The following is a 22,387-nucleotide window of genomic DNA, read 5'->3' as shown; positions in this document are numbered from 1 at the left end:
GATCACCTCCAAGAAGCAGTCTCTCGTAATGCAACCTGAGGAAAACTGAGCTATAAATGAATAAGTTTGCAAACATTCCCCAGTAGTTCAGTTGGATCACCTGAGTCCCCACGTTCAAAGTGTCAGTTGTTGCTGGGCAGAGCAAGGTGTCGCTGATATGTCATTGTTCAGGATACAGTCGGTGTACTTTCTCCTTTGATTTGTGCATTAGAAAATTGGTGCTAACAATGTTTAATATTTACTTCAGTTCTACAAACCTTAAAAATGCATCATTATTGTCCCTACTGATTATTTGTATTTAGCTCTTTGTACAGTCCGTATTTCAATAAAGAACAGTGGAGCAAATTGAATGATCCCAGTAAGAGTGCTAATGAGGTTGTTGTGTGTGTTGCCACTCTGAGGTGGATTCTGGGAGCCATGTTCATGACTAGAACTTAAGTAGGCCCTTGTACTGTTTCAGGTTTGTGCAGGGAGAAGACATATATTGAAGATAATTTAATCCAAAGGGCTTCAGATCACATTTAAAAGGGTACAGTTCATTAAGCTGGGATTGTTGGTCGTGCCTTGAGATGGCCAGAAAGCTGGTTTGCAGACAGGAAGCAAAGAGTTGGAAAGTAGTTGAGGCCAAAATGTTGTGTGACTTCAGGAAGGTATTAGATATAGCTCTTGGGGCTAAAGGGATCAAGAGAAATGGGAGGATGGTGGGATCAGGGTATTGAATTTGGTGATCGGCCAGGATCATATTGAATGTTAGAGCAGGCTTGAAGGGCTGAATGGTCTACTCTTGCTTCTATCTTTTATGTATGTTTCTATGTAAAGCATATTGGTCTGGATCTTAAACATGCTGCATAAAGGAGGGAAAAAGTGGGAAGGAAACAAAACTGCCCAATAATAGATGCTACCCTACTATTAATCTTCAGCCTCTTAAGCTCCCCATAGGAGTGCCTGATACGCACTCTGGCCTGCATTTTGTAGAATCATGGGGATTCTGCAGCATGTTCAAAATGGCGGACAGAGCCCAGGTCCAGAGGTCTCGCCCTCAAAACTGGCAGAAACCATTTTCACCAGCGGGATTTACTCCGCTTTTTACGCAAATTCGGCACTTAGAATTTTTTTTGGAGAATCCCACCCAATACAGGAAATTACAGTCATATCATTCTGCCCTGAAGACTAGTAGGAAAGCAAGCAGAGTAAAGCAGAATGTAGTGAGGGGTAGGAAGCAAAAACTCTGAAAATACACTTTAAAAGATCCTTAAAGTTGTAATCTTCCCCATCTTTCACCTTGTCACCCATCAGCTAGAATATTCACTCTCATGCTTGTTTTTTAGGAGCTCGAGTCTTGGGATCCTAAATGATCCATTTTGCACACGCTGGCTCCAACCTCTATATGCCTTTCAATCCCCATTAAAATTCACCCTTTACATAAACTTTCCCACTCAGTCCACAAACACTCATCAGCTTTGTTCTCACTCAAGGTCTGTAATATCAAAGCCACCACAGGCTATTTTTATCCTTTGCTAACTACTCATAACCATCTATGTTCCTCAATATTACACCCGGCAGAAAAAAAAAACTTCTTGACAGTACTCTTGCTAATTCATTTTCAACAGAATGCATTCTGTTGGTGACAGACTTCTGAAAAGGCACAGTTGATGACCTTTAATATTAGCTTACATAGAAAATAGAAGCAGCCCTTCAAGCCAGCTGTACCATTCATTATGATCATGGGTGATTACCAAATTCAGTACCCTGATCTCACCTTGCCCGCCACCCCGCCCCCCCACATATCCTTTGATCCCTTTAGCCCCAAGAGCTATATCTAATTCCTTCTTGAAATCACACAACATTTTGGCCTCAACTACTTTCAGTGATAATGAATTCTACAGATTCTCCACTCTCTGGGTGAAGAAATTTCTCCTCACATCAGTTCTAGACGTTTACCCCTTATCCTCAATGACCCCTAGTTCTGGACTCCCCCACCATCGGGAACGTTCTTTCTGAATTTGCCCTGTCTAATCCTGTTAGAATTTTAAACGTTTCTATGAGATCCCCTCTCAGTCTTCTAAATTCCAATGAATATAATGCTAACTGACTTAGTCTTTCTTTGTATGTCAGTCCTACCATCCCAGGAATCAGCCTGGTAAACGTTTGCTGCAGTCTTGTTTTAGCAAGAACATCCTTCCTCGGATAAGGACACCAAAACTGGACACAATACTCCAGGTGTGACCACACAAGGCCTATCCAATTGCAGCAAACATCCCGATACCTATACTCAAATCCTCTTGCTATGAAGGCCAACATACCATTTGCCTTCTTTACTGCCTGCTGTACCTGCGCGTTTACTTTCAGCGACCGGTGCACGAGGACACCAAGGTCTCGCTGAGTATCCACCTCCCTCAATTTGCACCCATTCAAATAATTATCTGCCTCCCTATTTTTGCTACTGAAGTGGATAATGTCATAATCTACATTATACTGCATCTGCCATGCATATGCCCACTCACTCAGCCTGCCCAAATCACACTGAAGCATCTCTGCATCCTCCTCACAGCTCACCCTCCCACCCAACTTTATTTTATCTGCAAATTTAGAGATAATACATTTAGTTCCCTCGTCAAATAATTAATATATAATGTGAACAGTTGGGGTCCTAGCATAGTCCCCTGTGAATAATGTACCGGAAGTTCTGAAAAACACAAATTTTACTGAGGAGCTGAAGGAAGTAGAGAAGGAAGTATTAGTAGAGAAATGAAAAATCCCTGCCTGCCAATTGGAAAAGACCCGTTTATTACAGCTCTTTGCCTCCTGTCTGCCAACCCGCTTTCTGTTCATCTCAAGACATTACCTACAATCCCTGCAGTTTAATTGTACATAGTAATCTGCTTCGTGAGACCTTGTTGAGAGCCTTCTGAAAGTCTAAATAAACCGCATCCACTGATTCTCCCTGGTCAACTCTACTAGGTACATCCTCAAAGAATTCCAGTAGATTTGTCAAGCATGCTTTCCCTTTTGTAAATCCATGCTGAGTTTATTTGATTATACCACTGCTCTCCAAATGCCGTGCTCTGAAGTTCTTGATAATGGACTCTGGCAACTTCCCCACTACCAACATTAGGCTCACTGGTCTATAGTTCCCTGTTTTCTCTGTACCTTCCTTTTTGAATAGTGGGCTCACATTTAGCTATCCTCCAGCCTGTAGGAACCAGTCCAGAGTCCAAAGAATTTTGGAAAATGACCACCGGTGGATCTACTATTTCTAGGGCAGCTTTAAGTACTCGGGTGGATGGAGCTATTACAAGGGGGCATAACTATAGGGTTCGTGGTGGGAGATACAGGACGGATATCAGAGGTAGGTTCTTTACGCAGAGAGTGGTTGGGGTGTGGAATGGACTGCCTGCAGTGATAGTGGAGTCAGACACTTTAGAAACATTTAAGCGGTTATTGGATAGGCACATGGAGCACACCAGGATGATAGGGAGTGGGATAGCTTGATCTTGGTTTCAGATAAAGCTCGGCACAACATCGTGGGCCGAAGGGCCTGTTCTGTGCTGTACTGTTCTATGTTCTATGTTCTATATTATCAGGCCCTGGAGATTTATCCGCCTTCAATCCTATTAATTTCTCCAAAACCATTTCTCTACTAATATTGATTCCCTTCAGCTCCTCACAAAAAATTGTGTTTTTCAGAACTTTCGATACATTATTCATGTCTTGCTTTGTGAAGACAGTATGGATTTAGTTTCTCAGCCATTTCTTTGTTCCCCGTTATCAATCCCTCCATTTCTGACTGTAAGGAATGTTTGTTTTTGTCAATCTTTTCTCTTACTTTCATACTCTATTTTTCCTTTCTTAATCAATCCCTTAGTCTGCCTTTGCTGATGTAAGATCTATTGCTGTCTGGGCTGGTTTATTGTGACAATGGAGACTATCTTAAAGGGAATGTGAATTTCAAATTAAATAAATCTGACCTCTTTTTTTACAAAAGCAAATTGATCTGTGGCTTTTCACCTGAATGAAAGACCAAGTAGAGTTTTGAATCAATTTCAGCGACAGAAAATTGTGGATTATGATAAATATTGTCCGTGAGAAGCACATCAGGATGTTTTTCCATGTTAGGTACTACATAAATGCAAACTGTTGATGTAAAAATTTTTAGAAGGTTACGCACAAAGAATAACAAGCCAAGTTTGAATTGCTGAGGCATGGACAGGGTGAATGCACTCAGTCTTTTTCCCAGGGTTGGGGAATCGAGAGCTAGAGGGCATAGGTTTAAGTTAAGAGGGGAAAGAATTAATGGGAACCTGAGGAGCAGCTTTTTTATACAGAGGGTGGTACGTGTGTGGAATGAGCTGCCGGACGAAGTGGTTGAGACAGGAACATTGACAACATTTAAAAGGCATTTGGACAGACATACATGGATAGGAAAGGTAGCAAGACCATCCTTCCTCGGATAAGGACACCAAAACTGGACACAATACTCCAGGTGTGACCACACAAGGCCTATCCAAGTGCAGCAAACATCCCGATACCTATACTCAAATCCGCTTGCTATGAAGGCCAACATACCATTTGCCTTCTTTACTGCCTGCTGTACCTGCAAATGGGATTAGCTTAGATGGGCTTTTTGGTCGGCATGGACCAGTTTGGGCCGAAGGACCTGTCTCCATGCTGTAGATTCTATCATTCTATGAACGTAGATGGAGAATATTATTTGATAGTGTTAGGGAATTTTCCTCTCGGAAGTCTCAGTCGATTATGAAAGTGCTTGAAGAGTTCAGTGGCCTGTGGGAGGAACAGGCTGAATGATCTTTTCTCATTTCTATGCTTTCTTGTGTGTATTTAATTGTCCCTCCGAGAATCAACTGCTGATTATGATCCAATTCTCTATCTTCTGTTGCTGGACTCACCCATTCTATCGAGGGAGCAACACTTTTTATTCTTTTTCTTTTAGATCTTTGCTACTTCATAAATACCCGACAATGGGTGTGGGGGGAACCATATAATTTGGTCTGTCAGTTTTATCTTTCCTCAAATAAAATGTTTAAAAATGAACTGAAGCTGGGAGTTCACTGGGGATCTTTCCATTTTGAGTCTAGTTTAGTTTCTGAAGGAGGAGCAGTGAAGAGTCACTATTAATTACTGGGGCCTCTTGATCTGCTTCAGTAGCTTTGGAGAGGTTTGTGTTCACAGTGTTACTGCTTACTGGAGATGATCTTTCAGCTTTCTGTGTTTTTAATGCACATGTGCAGAAGAACCTACTTTTTGTTTTTTAGAATCTCAGCAGTTGTCCGTCATCTTAAATATGGAGATGCCGGTCATTTCATGTCTGGCAGCAGTCATCAAATATCTTTCCGAATTCAAATTGGAGAAGATCCTACATAATTTGAGGTGAGCCCAGGAAATGACAGAGTTGTGTTTTAACTTCTCTTCAGCTTCACAACAATACTTGAGTACATTGCATTTGGATCACTTCTGAAGCTGCTTAGAACAGTTTGTTTATTTATTAGTCACAAGTAGGGCTTACATTAACACTGCAGCAAAGTTACTGTGAAAATCCCCTAGTCGCCACACTCCGGCGCCTGTTCGGGCACACACAGAATTTAGCATGGCCAACACACGCTAACCAGCACGTCTTTCGGACTTTGGGAGGAAACCAGAGCACCCGGAGGAAACCCATGCAGATACGGGGAGAACGTGCAGTCTCCGCACAGACAGTGATCCAAGCTGGGAATCGAACCTGGGTGCCTTGAGCTGTGAGGCAGCAGTGCTAACCACTGTGGAACTATGCTGCAAGGATCAAATAGACCATAAGATATAGAAGCAGAATTCGGCCATTCGGCCCATCATGTTTGCTCCACCATTCAATCATGGCTGATATGTTTCTCAATCCCATTCTCCCGCCTTTTCCCCGTAACCTTTGACCCCCTATCTATCTCTGTCTTAAATGCACTCAGTGACCTGGCCTCCACAGCCTTCTGTGGAAATGAATTCCACAGATTCACCACCCTCTGGCTGAAGAAATTCCTCCTCATAGCTCAGTAGTTAAGTGCACGGGTTGGTATATTTACCCACCCATACCGATCACAAAAGCTCCAGATTTGGTCCTGGGTGATGGAAGGGTAGCTGTGATTGGTGTCTGCACTGAGGTGGGGGGGGGCAGGAAGAATCAGCCAGTGTTAGCACTCCTGTTCACTATCCAGTGATTCATACAGGAAAGATTGTGTGTTTGTTCCAGTTGAGGCTAAGGTCAGATTCATCAGCAATGACTCTAGCTTAGATACGAAGGGCAGGATTTTCCGGCCACGCTCGCCCCGAAACCAGAAAATTCCACCCCAGGTCAATGGACCTTTCTATGGTTCGCCCCTCACCCGCTACGAGAATTAGCCCCCAAGACTTTTTAAGTGGCCACTGGGGGAGGCTGCGGAGAGCTGGTGATAGCTATGGAATCCTGCAGCTACACTAACCCCCTATTTCCACATCCTCACCCTCAGGTGCTGCCTTAGTGTTCAATGATTTTAGTTTTTTTTACTTTAAAGCAGCTGATTTGGTAAAAATTGGTCACTGTATTTCACGAGGTGAATAGAAGTTTGCAGTTTTAGACTTCAGGATATATGCAGAAATGATCATTAAAATATGAGCAAGGGTAGGCTATTAGGCCTAACGAGCTTGACCTATTTGTTCAATAACCCATGTCTCCTCATTCATGGAGTGGCATCTGAACATGAACCATATTTCTTAACCAGCTGTATCTAATGTTTGCTGTTAAAACAAGGCATTACAAATTGGGACTTCAATCAATGTGTGGCAGAATGCAGCCTAATCCTGATGATCCAAAGTTGTTCTTTTGCATTAAATTATCAAATAATTTGAATTAAGCAATGCAAATAACAGCACACATCATGAATTTCATATGAAAAGGTGGACTGCCAGATGATTTGAATTGAGCAGTTTTGAATGTCGATCGCAGTGCTGCAGTTCCTTTCATGAAAATAATGAGGGTGTGAGAAAGCTCAAAACCAAGTAATAATTCTGTCTGATTTTAATTGCCACGTGACCTTTTACTATGTTAAAGATGCAATATAAATGTTAATTTAGAAACTTTATTTTTGTCCCTGAATGAATACATCACACATTTAAAAGCACTGTAAATGAATGGGATTAACAGAGGTCTTGATAATTGAAATTACGCGGAATGGTTCCAGACTTCTAAGGTATTTAATAAGTAATAGTTGGAATAGAATCACTGCAGCATAGAAGGTGGCCATTCGGCCCATCGAGCCTGTACCAACTCTCCGAAGGGCATCTTACCCAGGCCGATTTCCCCTGCCCTATCCCCGTAACCCTGCACATTTACCATGGCTAATCCACCTAATCTACACAATTTGAAACATTAAGGGGCAATTTGGCATGACCAGTCCAACTAACCTGCACATCTTTGGACTGAATTTTCACCTAAAAAAGGAAAATGTTGCTAATCTGTGACCTTACAACCAATGGTCCAACTGGCACAGCTCTGGTTGGGGGGCGGTGGGGGGAAAGAGAGTTGTGGTTGCTGGAGATTAACCACCTCAGCCTTGGGCATCACTGCAGGAGTTCCTCAGTGTAGTGTTCTAGGCCCAACCATTTTCAGCTGCTGCATCAATGACCTTCTCTCCATTACAAGATGTTTGTTGATGATTCCAGTGTGTTCAATACCGTTCACAATGCCTCAGATAGTGAAGCAATCTGTGTCCAAAATCAGCAAGACCTGGACAACATTCAGGATTGGGTTTACAAGTGGCAAGTAACACTTGCATCACATAAATGCCCGATGACGATCATCTCCAACAGAAGAGAATCCAACCATCTCCCCTTAACATTCAGACTCCTTACCATCACTGAATCCCTCACCGTCAATATCCTGGAGGGTTATCGTTGGAAGGAAACTCAATTGCACTAGTCATATAAACATGGCTACAAGAGCTGGGCTACAGGGAATTCTGTGGCAAGTAACTCGCCTCCTGATTTCCCCAAAGCCTGACTAACATCTTCACAGTACAAATTAGGAGTAATCTCCAATTGCTTGGATGAGTGCAGTTTCAACAGCACTCAAGAAGCCTGAGACCAGGCAAGACAAATCAGTCCTCTTGATTAGCACCCTAACCACCGCCTTAAACATTCACTCTCTTCACTAACGACGCACAGTAGCAGCAGTGTGTAACATCTACAAGGTGCACAGCAGCATTCAAACCCATGACCTCTACCAGCTAAGAGGACAAGGGCAGTAGATGCATGGGAACACCACCACCTGGAAGTTCCCCTCCAAGCCACACACCATCCTGACTTGGAAATATATTGCCATTCCTTCACTGTCGCTGGATCAAAATCCTGGAACTCCCTCCCTAACAGCGCTGTGGGTGTCCCTACATCAGATGGAGTGGAGCAGTTCAGGACGATGGTTCACCTTCTCATGGGCAATTAGGAGTCAACAACAAATGTTGGCCTTGCCAGTGATGCTCACATCCCATGATCTTGCACCCATGAAAGAGTTATGAATTAAAAAAAAGAATATTGCTGGCTGGGTAGAGTTGTGGCTCTCTAACAAGCCCGCCGTGTGGTGGTGAGCATAGCATAGCATGGCTAATCGTGCAGAACATAATAAAAGCCAATGCATATGAAAGGTAAAATGCGCAAGATAGAACCTTAATGGTTATTTGGGCGAGCAGTGAGAAACCTAATGGCACTCCTTGCTGGAGAGCTGCTGTCTTTTTTAACCATGTGATTTTTAGCTGTTGAATTCCAGCAGCTGTCCAAGTGTATACTTGGAGACTTTTTGAAGTGTTTGCTCTGCCCTGTTGCCCTTAAGCTAACCAGACTTTGATAAGTGGGGCGGGAGGACACACACCATACTGCGCAAACAAAAAGCTGGCCTTGGGTGAATTTCTTGGCAACTTGGCATGATGGATTTATAAACTAGAGCAGGGTTTGTGTTTGCGCCAGACCTTGACATTCGGTGAATTGAAAACAAGTGTCTAAGGGAATAAAAACATCAAATCTGCAAAAGTTCAGCAGATGAGCAGTGTCTGAAGAGGAAAGATGAGCTAATACCTTGGATGGGAATCCATCAGTGATAATAGAACTCCCCTCCCTGAAATTCTTAATTCATCTGTCACCTTCAAATGCTGCCAACCTACTGCGTCTTTCCAACACTTCCTGTTTTCGTTTTGGGTTTTGTCACTTATGAGAAAAGTCAGGCACCATAAGGCCAAAGGATCGTATTTTCAAACAAATCAAAGGCTTCACTGCAAGGATTCGACCAGATAACTGAGAAATGATGTGTGTGTTTGGATTCTTCTGGGTGTGTGTTCAGTAATTACACAGGCACTTTATTTTTTTAACCCTCTCCAGCAAATTGAGCCAATTCTCTCAGGACTCCGCCAGCATGTCCATCAATGGAACAACTTTGAAGAACTTGGAAATTTTACAGAATCAGGTATGAGTAAAGAGTGAAATGAAGTGACAGATCACATCTGGTAACAGTTTTCCTGGAGCAGCAATGAACAGACTGCTCCTATTGGTTAACATGGCGGTGAGCCAGTGAGTGGATTTTTGGTTGGTTTGCTTTGTATTCTTACCTCCCCTTGACCCTTCCACCTCCGCACCCCAGCGGTGTTGCATTAAAATGTCAACCTAATTTTCCAATATCATAATCAACCAAACACAGCAGAAGCAGCAGCAACAGTCAGTGAGGAGTGCTTACTCGACGGCCCAGTGTAAAATTGACCCAAGTTTGGGGCAGGGTGGACCCGGTGGGAAGACCACCCAAGATAAGCGCACGCACGCACACACACGCACACCCCCCACAAAACTGCTGGCAGAAGAACATCAAATTCTGCCCAATGAGTTAGATGAGGGGACTGATGACACAAAGCTGGATGGGAAAGTAAGTTGCAAAGAGGCTGCAAAGAGACGGAGTTAGGTTAAGTGACTGGGCAAGAAGGTGGCAGATAGCATTTAATGTAGAGAATATTCAAGTTTATCCACTTTGAATGGATGAATACAAAAGTAGAGTATTTTTTAAAAGGTGAGGAACTGGTAAATGTTGATATTCTGAGGGACATCCTTGTACTTGTGAATCACAAAGTTAACATGCAGGTACAGAAAGTGATAGGAAAGCAAATAATATGCAATCTTTATTGCAAATAGATTCGAGGATAAGAGTAAAGCAGTCTTGGTGCATTTATGTAAGACCTTGGGGAAACGGTGCCCAGAACACCGTGTACAGTTTTCTTGGTTTCCCAGCCTAAATAAGGGCATGCTTGTTTTGTAGGAAGTGCAGCAAAATTCACTAAACTGATTACTGGACTGACAGAATTGCCCAATGAGGACGGACTAAGTAGACAAGGGCCATATTCTCGAGGGCGGTTAGAGATGGGCAACAATTGCCGGCCTTTACAGCGACGCTCACACCCCAGAAAATAATTTAAAAAATTCCTGGAGTTTAGTGTAGAATGTAAGCCTGTTGAAATATATAAAATTATTAATGTGGCAAAGATTCTGAGAGTATATTTTTCCTGGCTGGCAAATCTAGAACAGGGGGTCACAGCCTTACAAAAAGGGGTTGGCCATTTCGGACACCGGTGAAGCAAAATACCTGCACTCTATTGGCAGTCAATCTTTAGAATTCTCTACTCAATGGGGCTGTATAATGAGTGATAGGTTTTGGATAATAAGGAGTAGAGGAATAATAAGAAATTTGGCGATAGTGCAGGAAGGTGGAGTTGAAGAGTAAATGATCATCTGTGATCTCATTGAGTGGCGGAGCAGGCTGATAGGGCTGAATGGATCCTATTTCTTATGTCCTTTCCCCTGCAAAATGCGTGCTTTTGTCTCAATCCTTTTGTCTCCCCAAATTTTCTCTTCACATTTCTTCCATGAAAAGAATGAAGGACTTGCATTTATATAGTGCTTTCCACCACCACTGGTTTCCTCCCACAGTCCAAAAATGTGCAGGTTAGGTTGATTGGCCATGCTAAAATTGCCCCTTAGTGTCCTGAGATGCGTAGGTTAGAGGGATTAGTGGGTAAAATATGTAGGGATATGGGGGTAGGGCCTGGATGGGATTGTGGTCGGTGCAGACTCGATGGGCCGAATGGCCTCTTTCTGTACTGTAGGGATTCTATGATTCTATCTCAAAAGTGCGCTGCAGCCAATGCAGTACTTTAGAACGGTAGCCACTGTTGTAATGTCGGAAATATTAGCATTAACATCTCGCCAGGAATGATTCCATAGGCAGTGGGCACCCTCTGGTACATTGCCTACTGATGTACAAAACTTGATATTTTGTATTGTCAGGCTAGTCGACATTGAAACTACAAAGTAGAGCCTGATTTCTGTCCACTCTTCATCTACACACTTACGCATCCAGCAGGGGTCAGTAGTCAACAACAAGGTATCCCAGACAAAGATTTCCACCAACTAATGCAAGGGCTGTGGAATTATTTGTAATGTCCCAGCTGTCAAGATTGAGATCAACTAACATCACAAAGATGGAGGATCAAACCTGGGACCCTGTCTGCTGAGCTCAGCTAATTGCTGGACAGACTGGCTTAACCATTTGGGAAGCTCTGGTTTTGAACAAATGTATTTATTTAAACACACCCTTACTACTATTCAGGAGTTGGGAATGGTTCACTTTTTATGGTGTGAATCCAGATTAATCTCTCTGAAAAATGATCACTTTACGTAAGCTCAACTTTTCAACTGTGGGCTGAAAACTCAGCCTAGTGGAGATAGTAAAACGAACCTCGTTTATAATAACCTCGGAGCAGAATCACCAGTCAGTAGAAGCGTATTTGTTTTAAAACATAGACAAGCTAGTGTCTAATTTTCTTTCTGTTGGCAGACCACTGGCACGACAAAGGGTAGTTTACTTTGGGTCCTTGATCACGCCCGGAATTCCTTTGGGAGGCGACTTCTAAAGAAATGGGTGGCGCAGCCCTTAACAAAAGCAAGGTGAGTTTCAGTCAGTTTGTCCAGTGCTGCTGCCCTTTTTGAGAGTTGCAGCTTAATGACTGCATTCCCTGCAATTAAAATTCCGAATAAAAGCCAGCAGTGCGATGGAGCTTTATGACCACCAAGGACTGATGATAAGGATTGTGATTGAGCTCCAATCTTTTCTAAGGACTTGTTTCTGATTTTATTTAAGGATTGATGAATGCAACTGGATTGGTAACTTTGGGGATTAAGACTGTTGTATGTGGAGATGATTAAACTGCAGATTAACCTTTTAACATTTTAAGACCTACTGTTCTGCTACAGTAAATATTCTGCAACTCATTCCAGCTGTGCACAGATGCCTGTGAAAAGGACAAAACTGGTTGAAAACAACTGTAGGTGGTGGGCACTTTGGCATTTTAAAATTTTCTTCCCAGGTCACGGCACGCGCTGATTATTTTAGATTATTTGTGATAAGCCCAGTGTCCTTTCATTGATGGAGTCTAATGAAAATTATATTTTATCAATAATATCTGTTGTTGGTGGAATGATTTTGTCAACAAAGGGCAAGATAACTCCCTGAAGAGGCTCTTCTGTATTTCCACTTTTTTGTCATTGTGACCTATATCATAATAGCAGCTTGTCTCCAATTTGTAATTCATTCTTATATATGCAGAATTGAAAGAAGTGTCCTGTAAGAATTGAACACTAGATGTGTTTGCTATTTCAGGCAGAGATGTTGCACCCATTTTTTTTTGGCATATCAGGGAAAGTATTATGTGCATATATATATTGTACACAACAATGGGCTACAAAGAGAATCACTTCATGTGTCTTCATAAATAATGCATCATAGGCAAATGAAAGCTCGGAGAGGCCTATATGCACAGTAACAAGATATTGCATCTGTTTATTTGTATGTTTGTAATGTAAAAACGAAGGGTGATAGTCCATTCAAATATGGCATTTGTTTATTTACAAAAAAACACATTTGCAAGTAGCTCTGCATTGTGCAAATGACATGACTACTTCATATCTCCTTCAGAAATGGGTGGAGAGAACAGAGTTGACAATAGGAGGTAGAGTGTCAGCCATTGGAAGGGCAGCGTTTCTGTTGTTCATCAACAGATTAATAGGTTATCAATAGGTTAGCACTGCTGCCTCACATCACCAGGGACCCAAGTTCAATTCTGGCCTCGGGTCACTGTCTGTGTGGAGTTTGCACGTTCTCAACATGTTTGCATGGGTTTCCTCCGGGTGGCCCGGTTTCCTCCCACAGTCCAAAGATGTACGAGTTAGGTTGATTGGCCATGATAAATTGCCCCTTAGTGTCAGGGGGGATTAAAAGGGTAAATGCGAGGAGTCTCAGGGATAGGGCCCGGCTGGGATTGTTGTTGGTGCAGGCTCGATGGGCCTTCTGCATTGTAGAGATCCTATGATTCCTTGAATAGAGACGTTACTATAAGACCATAAAAAATTGGAACAGGAATGGGCCTTTCAGTCCTTTGAGCCTGCTCCGCCATTTAATAAGTTCATGGCTGACCTAACAATCACAAAGTACACTTTCCTGCCTTATCTCTTTAACCCTTACCTATAGATCTCTGCCTAGAAAATGTTCAAGGACTCGGTCTCCACAGCTTCCTGGGATAAAGAATTCCAAAGATTCACCAGTCTTAGATTTGAGGAAGAATTTTTTCTCTCTATCTCAAATGAACAGCCCCTTATTCTGCAACTATGCCCTCTGGTCCTACACTCTCCCATGAGTGGAAACATACAGAAGAAGGAGACATATAGGATTCCTACAGTGCAGAATCAGGCCATTCGAGTCTGCACCGACCACAATCCCACCCAGGCCCTATTCCCGTAACCCCACATATTTACCCTGCTAATCCCCCTGACACTAGGATCAATTTAGCATGGCCAATCAACCTATCCCGCGCATCTTTGGACTGTGGGAGGAAACCGGAGGAAACCCACGCAGACAAGGGGAGAATGTGCAAACTCCACACAGACAGCGACCCGAGGCTGGAATTGAACCCCGGTCCTTGGTGCTGTGAGGCAGCAGTGCTAACCACTGTGCCACCGTACTGCCCTATTGATCCTCCCAGCATTTACTCTTAAGAATCATATATTTTTCAGTTTTATCACCTCTTATTCTTCTGAACTCCAGGGATTGCAAGATTAATGCAGTGCTCTTTTAATATGCATTAGTTATTTCTTCAGTTAAACTCTGTCCTACAGTGTGGCTACTTTTCAAGGGCCTTTACAATACCACTTTTCTCCTTGCTTTGGCATTTGTCACTTTTACCCAAAATCGTCTCCACTCCTTTGAGCCTAGATTGTCCCTCAGAACTGTACTTATTTCCTCTCTTACGAGCAGAGCCATCCCTTTTCCTTCCCGCCTGTCCTTCCTAACAGTCAAATAACCCTGAATATTGATTTCCCAACTTTGATCTCATGCAACTGGTCATGGCTATCAAATAATACCCATTTAACTCTATTTGTGCCCCCCCGTTCATTTATCTTGGTTTTTATGATTTAGATACAGAGCTCTTAATTTTATTTTCCTTACACTAAAGAACAAAGAACAGTACAGCACAGGAAACAGGCCCTTCGGCCCTCCAAGCCTGTGCCGCTCCTTGGTCCAACTAGACCAATCATTTGTATCCCTCCATTCCCAGGCTGCTCATGTGACTATCCAGGTAAGTCTTAAACGATGTCAGCGTGCCTGCCTCCACCACCCTACTTGGCAGCGCATTCCAGGCCCCCACCACCCTCTGTGTAAAAAAACGTCCCTCTGATGTCTGAGTTATACTTCGCCCCTCTCAGCTTGAGCCCGTGACCCCTCGTGATCGTCACCTCCGACCTGGGAAAAAGCTTCCCACTGTTCACCCTATCTATACCCTTCATAATCTTGTACACCTCTATTAGATCTCCCCTCATTCTCCGTCTTTCCAAGGAGAACAACCCCAGTCTACCCAATCTCTCCTCATAGCTAAGACCCTCCATACCAGGCAACATCCTGGTAAACCTTCTCTGCACTCTCTCCAATGCCTCCACGTCCTTCTGGTAGTGCGGCGACCAGAACTGGACGCAGTACTCCAAATGTGGCCTAACCAGCATTCTATACAGCTGCATCATCAGACTCCAGCTTTTATACTCTATACCCCGTCCTATAAAGGCAAGCATACCATATGCCTTCTTCACCACCTTCTCCACCTGTGTTGCCACCTTCAAGGATTTGTGGACTTGCACACCTAGGTCCCTCTGTGTTTCTATACTCCTGATGACTCTGCCATTTATTGTATAACTCCTCCCTACATTATTTCTTCCAAAATGCATCACTTCGCATTTATCCGGATTAAACTCCATCTGCCACCTCTCCGCCCAATTTTCCAGCCTATCTATATCCTGCTGTATTGCCCGACAATGCTCTTCGCTATCCGCAATTCCAGCCATCTTCGTGTCATCCGCAAACTTGCTGATTACACCAGTTACACCTTCTTCCAAATCATTTATATATATATATATATCACAAGTAGCAGAGGTCCCAGTACAGAGCCCTGCGGAACACCACTGGTCACAGACCTCCAGCCGGAAAAAGACCCTTCGACCACTACCCTCTGTCTCCTATGGCCAAGCCAGTTCTCCACCCATCTAGCCACTTCTCCTTGTATCCCATGAGCCTTAACCTTCTTAACCAACCTGCCATGTGGGACTTTGTCAAATGCCTTACTGAAATCCATATAGACGACATCCACGGCCCTTCCTTCATCAACCGTTTTTGTCACTTCCTCAAAAAACTCCACCAAATTTGTAAGGCACGACCTCCCTCTTACAAAACCATGCTGTCTGTCACTAATGAGATTGTTTCGTTCTAAATGCACATACATCCTGTCTCTAAGAATCCTCTCCAACAACTTCCCTACCATGGACGTCAAGCTCACCGGCCTATAATTTCCTGGGTTATCCCTGCTACCCTTCTTAAACAACGGGACCACATTTGCTATCCTCCAATCCTCAGGGACCTCACCCGTGTCCAAAGAAGCGACAAAGATTTCCGTCAGAGGCCCAGCAATTTCACCTCTCGTCTCCCTGAGCAGTCGAGGATAGATCCGGGGATAATCGAGCCGCTGGCTGTTTTTTGCTTTTTACTCCCATGTCTTCCTCTTTTGCTTTCACTTTTTCTGCCTTTTGTTTCTAACCCAGTTTCCATCTCCTGCTCAGATGTCGAGCCCCTGCCATACTAGTTTGAAGCCTCCCCAACAGGTCCTTTTCCTGTTGAGGTGTTCGCCATCCAGTTTGTACCGGTCCCACCTTCCCTAGAACCTGTCCCGATGCCTTGGGAATCTGAAACCCATCCTCCTACATAACCCCCTAGCCATGCATTCATCCTGCTTATCCTCCTCCTTCTGCTTTCGCTAGCGTGCAGCACTGGGAGTAATCTTGAGAATACTACCTTAGAGGGCCTGCTTCTTAATTCATCACCTAACTCCCTATATTCAGCTTTCAGGACCATGTCCCTTTTTTTTATCTGTCATTGGTACCAATATATACCATGACCACTGGCTGTTTGTCCTTCCCTTTCGAAATGCTCTGCAGCTGCTCTGTGAGATACTGGATCCGAGCACCAAGGAGGCAACATGCCATCCTGGAATCACTTCTAAGGTCACAGAAACATCTATCTGTCCCCCTTACAACTGAATCCCCTCTTGCTATAGCTCTGCCCCTCTTTTTCCTCCCCGTCTGAGCAGTTAAGCCACCATGTGTCACCGACTAGGCTTTCACTACATTCCCCAGAGAAGTCATTACCTCCAACAGTATCCAAAGCAGCAAATCTGTTTGACAAGGATATGGTCCCAGGGGACTCCTGCATTACCTGCCCACCTCTACCCTGCCTGGCAGTCACCCATTCCCTTTCTGCCTGTGCAGACTTAGCCTAGGATGTGACTGCCTCTCTTAAGCATGCTATCCACGAAAATCTCAGCATCACGGATCCTCCACAGTGACTCCAGCTGCTGCTCCAGCTTGGATACACGGACTTCCAATAGCTGCAGCTGACGACACTTCCTGCTGACATGCATTCTGCACTCTGGAAGTATCCCTGGTTTCCCACATAGCATAGGAGGAGCATTCCACATGGCCAATCTGTCTTGCCATGACTTTCCCTTACATCACTTCCCTTACTACTTTAACACTAAAGATCACCTTCCACTCCAGATTACTGACTCTGTGACAACAGACCTTGCTGTATTCTTACTATACTATCAGAGTGCAGAATAGATACTCACTGGTTCTTATTTACCAATCAGCAGATTCACAGACTGCTTCACTGCAGTGCTGGCTGCAGGACACTTGCCTCAGTCTGTGAGGAAATTGAATATCAGATGTGAGGAGAGAAGGGAATGTGGTAAAATCTTCAAAATTGGAGATTTGTGTAAAGGAAAGCAAATGGGATGAAAAGACTGATTTCAGTATCTTGTGATCCCTATTAAATAGAAATTTGCGTGGACCAACCAAGAACAAAGAAAAGTGGCTCACATTTTGAACTCAAGCCCTATAAATGTTACCTATCATTTCCAAGGTACATGCCAGGAGTGTGGTGAAGCACACACTATATTCATCTGGATGGAACACTTTCAATAACATTCAAAATTTAACCTCGTTGAGGTCAAAGCAATTTTCTGATCTATGCTCCAGCGATTGGACTGAATACTTTCCCCTGTTACTGTAGTGTGTACAGTCTACACACTGCACCACAGCAACTCCCCAAAGTTACATGGACTGCAACTCCCTCCCTTGCCATGTCCTTATTACGGATAGTAACAAGAGCAGCAACGTCGAGGTAAAGCCATTAACTTGAAGTAACTCGCTGACTTGACTTGGAGACAATGTTGTTCTTCCTTCATGGTCACTGAATTAATATCCTTGAATTCCTTACCTAACAACATTGTGTGAACACTATCTATATAAGGACTACAGCAGTTCAGGAAGGGGGTCCACCAGCACCTTACTGGGGTGAATGAAGATGGGCAATAAGATCATCTACATTTGGAGGATGACTTTTTAACTTGGAATGGGGAAAATCATTGACATGCTTCATGACGTTTTGTATCGTTGAATTGACAAGATGACCAGAGATTTGTGGTGCCTTTCAACTGTTGCTTTAACTTCAGTTGTTAACTTTCTTGGAACAGAAAGGCCTTGTGAGCTAAATATATTTTGATAGGCTTTGCTGAATATTTAGCCCCACTGTGGTACGTTGACTAATGATCCTTCACTAACTCACTGAATCAAACTGACCTGGAGGATGGTATATCTAATTTTTGCAGAAGTAGGAATGTTCTTTTCCAACAGCCTCTTGAATATATTTTTTGTGCAGTTACGCTGTGATATTGGTAACAATGTCTCACCATGGTGCGATTCAGAAAATGCAGAACAAGTGCAGAAACATTATCTGCAGTGAGTAAGAATAAATGAATCTACATTTTCTACACGATTACCAAGAAATGAATGCTTTTTAAAGTCCCTGTGCAGTCAGCATTAATGCACTTTGCATTGGATGATCAGTACCAAAACGTTTAAATAAAAATTGCTTTAAAATTTGATTACATGTCACTTTAATATTGGGGCTTTAGGTTCCTCCTCGCCTCTTGAGGCCTATCTTCGAATTGCTATCCCAATATGAGAAATATCAATGAAGCATTTGTATCATGCTGCATAATTGATTATCCTGATTTAAAAAGTAGGCATAAAGCCTGAAAGGAAATATCTTTCCGGTGTATTTTCAGCAGAGGCTGGTAGTACTAGCCATCTGATTTCCCGATTTTGATTCATCTGATCTCCAGCGGTGGACTGAGATAGCTTGAAGCTACCATTGACTTTCTTCATTTCTCTTTGTATTTCCAGTGAAATTAATGCTCGGTTGGATGCAGTTACTGAAATTCTGTCATCGGAGTCCATCGTCCTGGCAAAGACCCAACACCTGCTGTCTAAGCTCCCTGATCTGGAGAGAGGAATCTGTAGTATTTATCACAAAAAGGTATAGGCACAAAATGAGTGTGGACCAATGTCAGTTCATTCTTAGGAAGAAACACAATTTTTTAATGTATGTAACCGTGAGCACATGACTGAATTTCTACATCAAAGTCCTGCATCCCCATCCTATCTCTATTGTACTCCCATTGGTGAAGAATACAATTGAAACCCATCTTTACGCAGCCTTCCAAGTATTGAAAGTGATGAGGAAAAGGTTTTCCACACAGCGAGTGGTTAGGGTTTAGAATGCACAGCCTGAAAGCATGGTGGAGGCAGGTTCAATCTGAGCATTCAAAAGGGAATTAGAATGCTTTCTGAAAAGGAAGAATATGCAGGGTTCGATTCTGTATTTATTTGCACACTTCAACAGATTGCAAACTAAACTCAACAGAAGAGCACAAGTGAATCCTCAGTTAATACCAACCACCTGCCTCCTATTAAAAACAATTAGAATGCAATGAACATTAACATCCCTTTATTCCTTTAATGCACAAGAATCAGTCAATCTCACTCTTGAGTATTCTTATCAGGATATTGACAACCCTCTGGGGCAATGAATTCCAAAGATTCACTGCCCTCTCTGAAGAAACCACTCTTCACCTCAGTCCTAAATGGCTGACCCATTACTTTGAGTTTATTACCTGTAGTTCTAGATTCTTCGGCCAGAGGAAACATCCTCCCAGCATCCATCCTGTCGTGCCCACTCATAATTTTGTGTGTTTCAATGAGATCGCCTCTCGTTCTGCTGAACTGCAGAAAATATTGATCCATTCTGCTCAGTCTTTCATTGGACAATTCTCCCATCTCAGGAATAAAGCCGGTGAACCATTGGGTGGGATTATCCAGCAGTTCATGTCAGCGGGATTCTCCCATCCTGCTGCAGTGAACAGAGATTGAGCTAAGTGCCAAATTATCCGTCCTTGCTGGCGGTGGTGGTGTGTGAACGGCTGGAGAATTCTGGCCCTTGCTACATTTCCTCAAAGGTAATTATTTATTTGGTGATTAAGGAGATCAGGGCTTAGGTTAAAAGTTAAAGTTTATTTATTAGGCATAAGTAAGGCTTACATTAACACTGCAATGAAGTTACTGTGAAATTCCCCTAGTCGCCACAGTCCGGCGCCTGCTCGGGTCAATGCACCTAACCACCTAAGGTGTTGTCTCTTCAAATCCCTGCATAATAGTGGCAAAACTGACTTACTCTTATGCTCCATCTTGCTTGCAATAAAGACTAAGATGTCATTTGCCTCTAACTGCTTGATGTACCTGCTTGCTAACTTTGTCCTTCGTGTACCAGAATCTCAAATTCCATTGAAATATCTTCTTAAAAATATTCTGCTCTTCATTCTTAAAAATAATTGGATAATTTCACAATTCCCCATCATATATTTGATCTGTCACCTTAATTCTCAATCATGTAACTGGTCTATAACTATTTTGCCACCCCTTTGCATCCTCCTTACAACTTAACTTTTCATCTAGTTTTGTGAATGCAAATTGCCGAGTTTACTCATTCTTCAGTAATTTCCCAGCCCCCAGTTTCTTCCGCTGAGGGAAGTTAAAACAGCAATTGTCCTGCACTTTGTCCAAAGCACTGCCAAATGTGTGGTAGCACAGTGGTTAACACTGCTGCCTCACAGCGCCAGGGATCCGGGTTCGATTCCCAGCTTAGGTCACTGCCTGTGTGGAGTTTGCACATTCTCCCGTGTCTGCGTGGGCTTGCACCGGTTTACTCCCACAGTCCAAAGATGTGTGGATTAGGTGAATTGGCCATGCTAAATTGCCCCTTTGTGTCAGGGGAACTAGCTAGGGTAAATACATGGGGTTGTGGGGATAGGGCCTGGATGGGATTGTGATTGGTGCAGACTTGATGGGCTAAATGGCTTCCTTCTGCACTGTAGATGCTATGATTGAATGTGACAAATTACCACCGTGGTTCGTTTGCAAGATTCACTTGTCACTGTGTCAACAATCATTTTTAAGAAACATTTCATATGGTCCCATGGTAATGCATCGGTGGTAATTCTTGCTTTGCAACACTAGCATGTTTAATTGATTTGTAAAAAGATTTTGTGGCTATTATATTAGCAGATGTGTTATCTTGTTTTAACTGATAGCTAGAAACGTTCTGTAGTGTTAGGTTTGAAAGTCTATTGGTGTGATTTTACTCCAATATAACTTTCGACTAAATTCAGCTGTTTGAAATAAAACTACATTTTCGAACCTTGAATATCTTGGACAGTATGTTGGGTGCCCAGTGTGGTGATTGCTAATTGGAATCAGATGTCATGCATTGCCTCTGGCCTGTACCCTCATCCCCCATTTCAGAGAACTGCAGGGTGGAATAGATGTCTGTTTACAGACCAAGGGACGTCTGGATTTAAAAAAAATCTTCCAGGCCTTTTCTTTCCCTTTGGTATGAATTTATATTCAGTAAAAGAATTAAGCGGGCCTGCTTTTGATTTCGAGTGCTGATTGAAGGCAACTGTGCATCATCCAGGCAAAGCACCGCAGCTAATCCTGGGTTTGCCAAAGTTCCTAACCGATGATTTCTCTTTTGTTTTAGTGCTCCACTTGGGAGTTCTACCAGTTGGTCCGCACTTTATCAAATTTGGAGGTGGGCTTCCGGGCACTGCTTCCAGCTGCAGAGACCCATTTAAATTCATCCCTTCTTCGGAGTATTCTGTTGGAGCTGCCGCAGCTGTTAGACCCCGTGCATCACTATTTGAAGATTTTGGATGAAAATGCAGCCAAGTATGTTCAGCTGGAAAGATTCAGTCCTTGTAATTTCGTACTTGCAACCTGGTTGTTGAAGTAACCTGCTTTTTTTATTGTGCATATTGAGTACGAGTAGAATTTTCCTTAATGCCTTTGATTCTTTTGAGGTAGAAATTGGATCTTGTTTTCTTGTTTTTATTCGGCAGAAAATAGCAAACACAACCAATCCTACACGGCAAAGTCCCTTGCTGCAGGGACAGTCAAAATACGTCTCACTGTATATTGCTCTTTCAGGCAGTACAGCGCTTCTCGGAGCCCCTAACATTAGCAATTGCCCTTTCCATTGTCTCCTTCATTCTCCACTCTTCCAGCCATGATGGGCTTCCAATTCACTCGGTGGCACAGTGGTTAGCATTGTTGCCTCACAGCACCAGGGTCCCAGGTTCAATTCCAGTCTTGGGTCACTCTCTGTGTGGAGTTCTCCCCGTGCCTGCGTGGATTTCCTTCGAGTGCTCCGGTTTCCTCCCGCAGTCCAAAGATGTATAGGTTCGATGGATTAGCCATGGGGAATGTGTGGGGTTACAGGGATAGGGTGGGGGATAGGGCTCTGTTAGAGAATCGGTGCAGATTCGATGGGCCGAATGGCCTTTGCTGCAAT

At 43.2% G+C, this 22,387-nt stretch overlaps 1 protein-coding gene across 1 annotated transcript in view; it reads left to right on the top strand.

Moving 5' to 3' along the window:
• Positions 1 to 22,387, top strand: part of msh3 (mutS homolog 3 (E. coli)) — a 278,450-nt gene that overhangs the window by 84,122 nt on the left and 171,941 nt on the right. Inside the window, exons 9-13 of the mRNA XM_078213881.1 lie at positions 5,274 to 5,388; positions 9,388 to 9,472; positions 11,885 to 11,994; positions 18,886 to 19,018; positions 21,578 to 21,765. Of these exons, the coding sequence (XP_078070007.1) occupies positions 5,274 to 5,388; positions 9,388 to 9,472; positions 11,885 to 11,994; positions 18,886 to 19,018; positions 21,578 to 21,765 (631 nt within the window). The remainder of the gene's footprint in view (positions 1 to 5,273; positions 5,389 to 9,387; positions 9,473 to 11,884; positions 11,995 to 18,885; positions 19,019 to 21,577; positions 21,766 to 22,387) is intronic.

The sequence above is a fragment of the Mustelus asterias genome, chromosome 6 (assembly GCF_964213995.1).
Source record: "Mustelus asterias chromosome 6, sMusAst1.hap1.1, whole genome shotgun sequence".
Classification (NCBI taxonomy): domain Eukaryota; kingdom Metazoa; phylum Chordata; class Chondrichthyes; order Carcharhiniformes; family Triakidae; genus Mustelus; species Mustelus asterias.
Note: the sequence above shows the minus strand (reverse complement) of the source record. Positions and strands in the feature narration are given on the sequence as shown.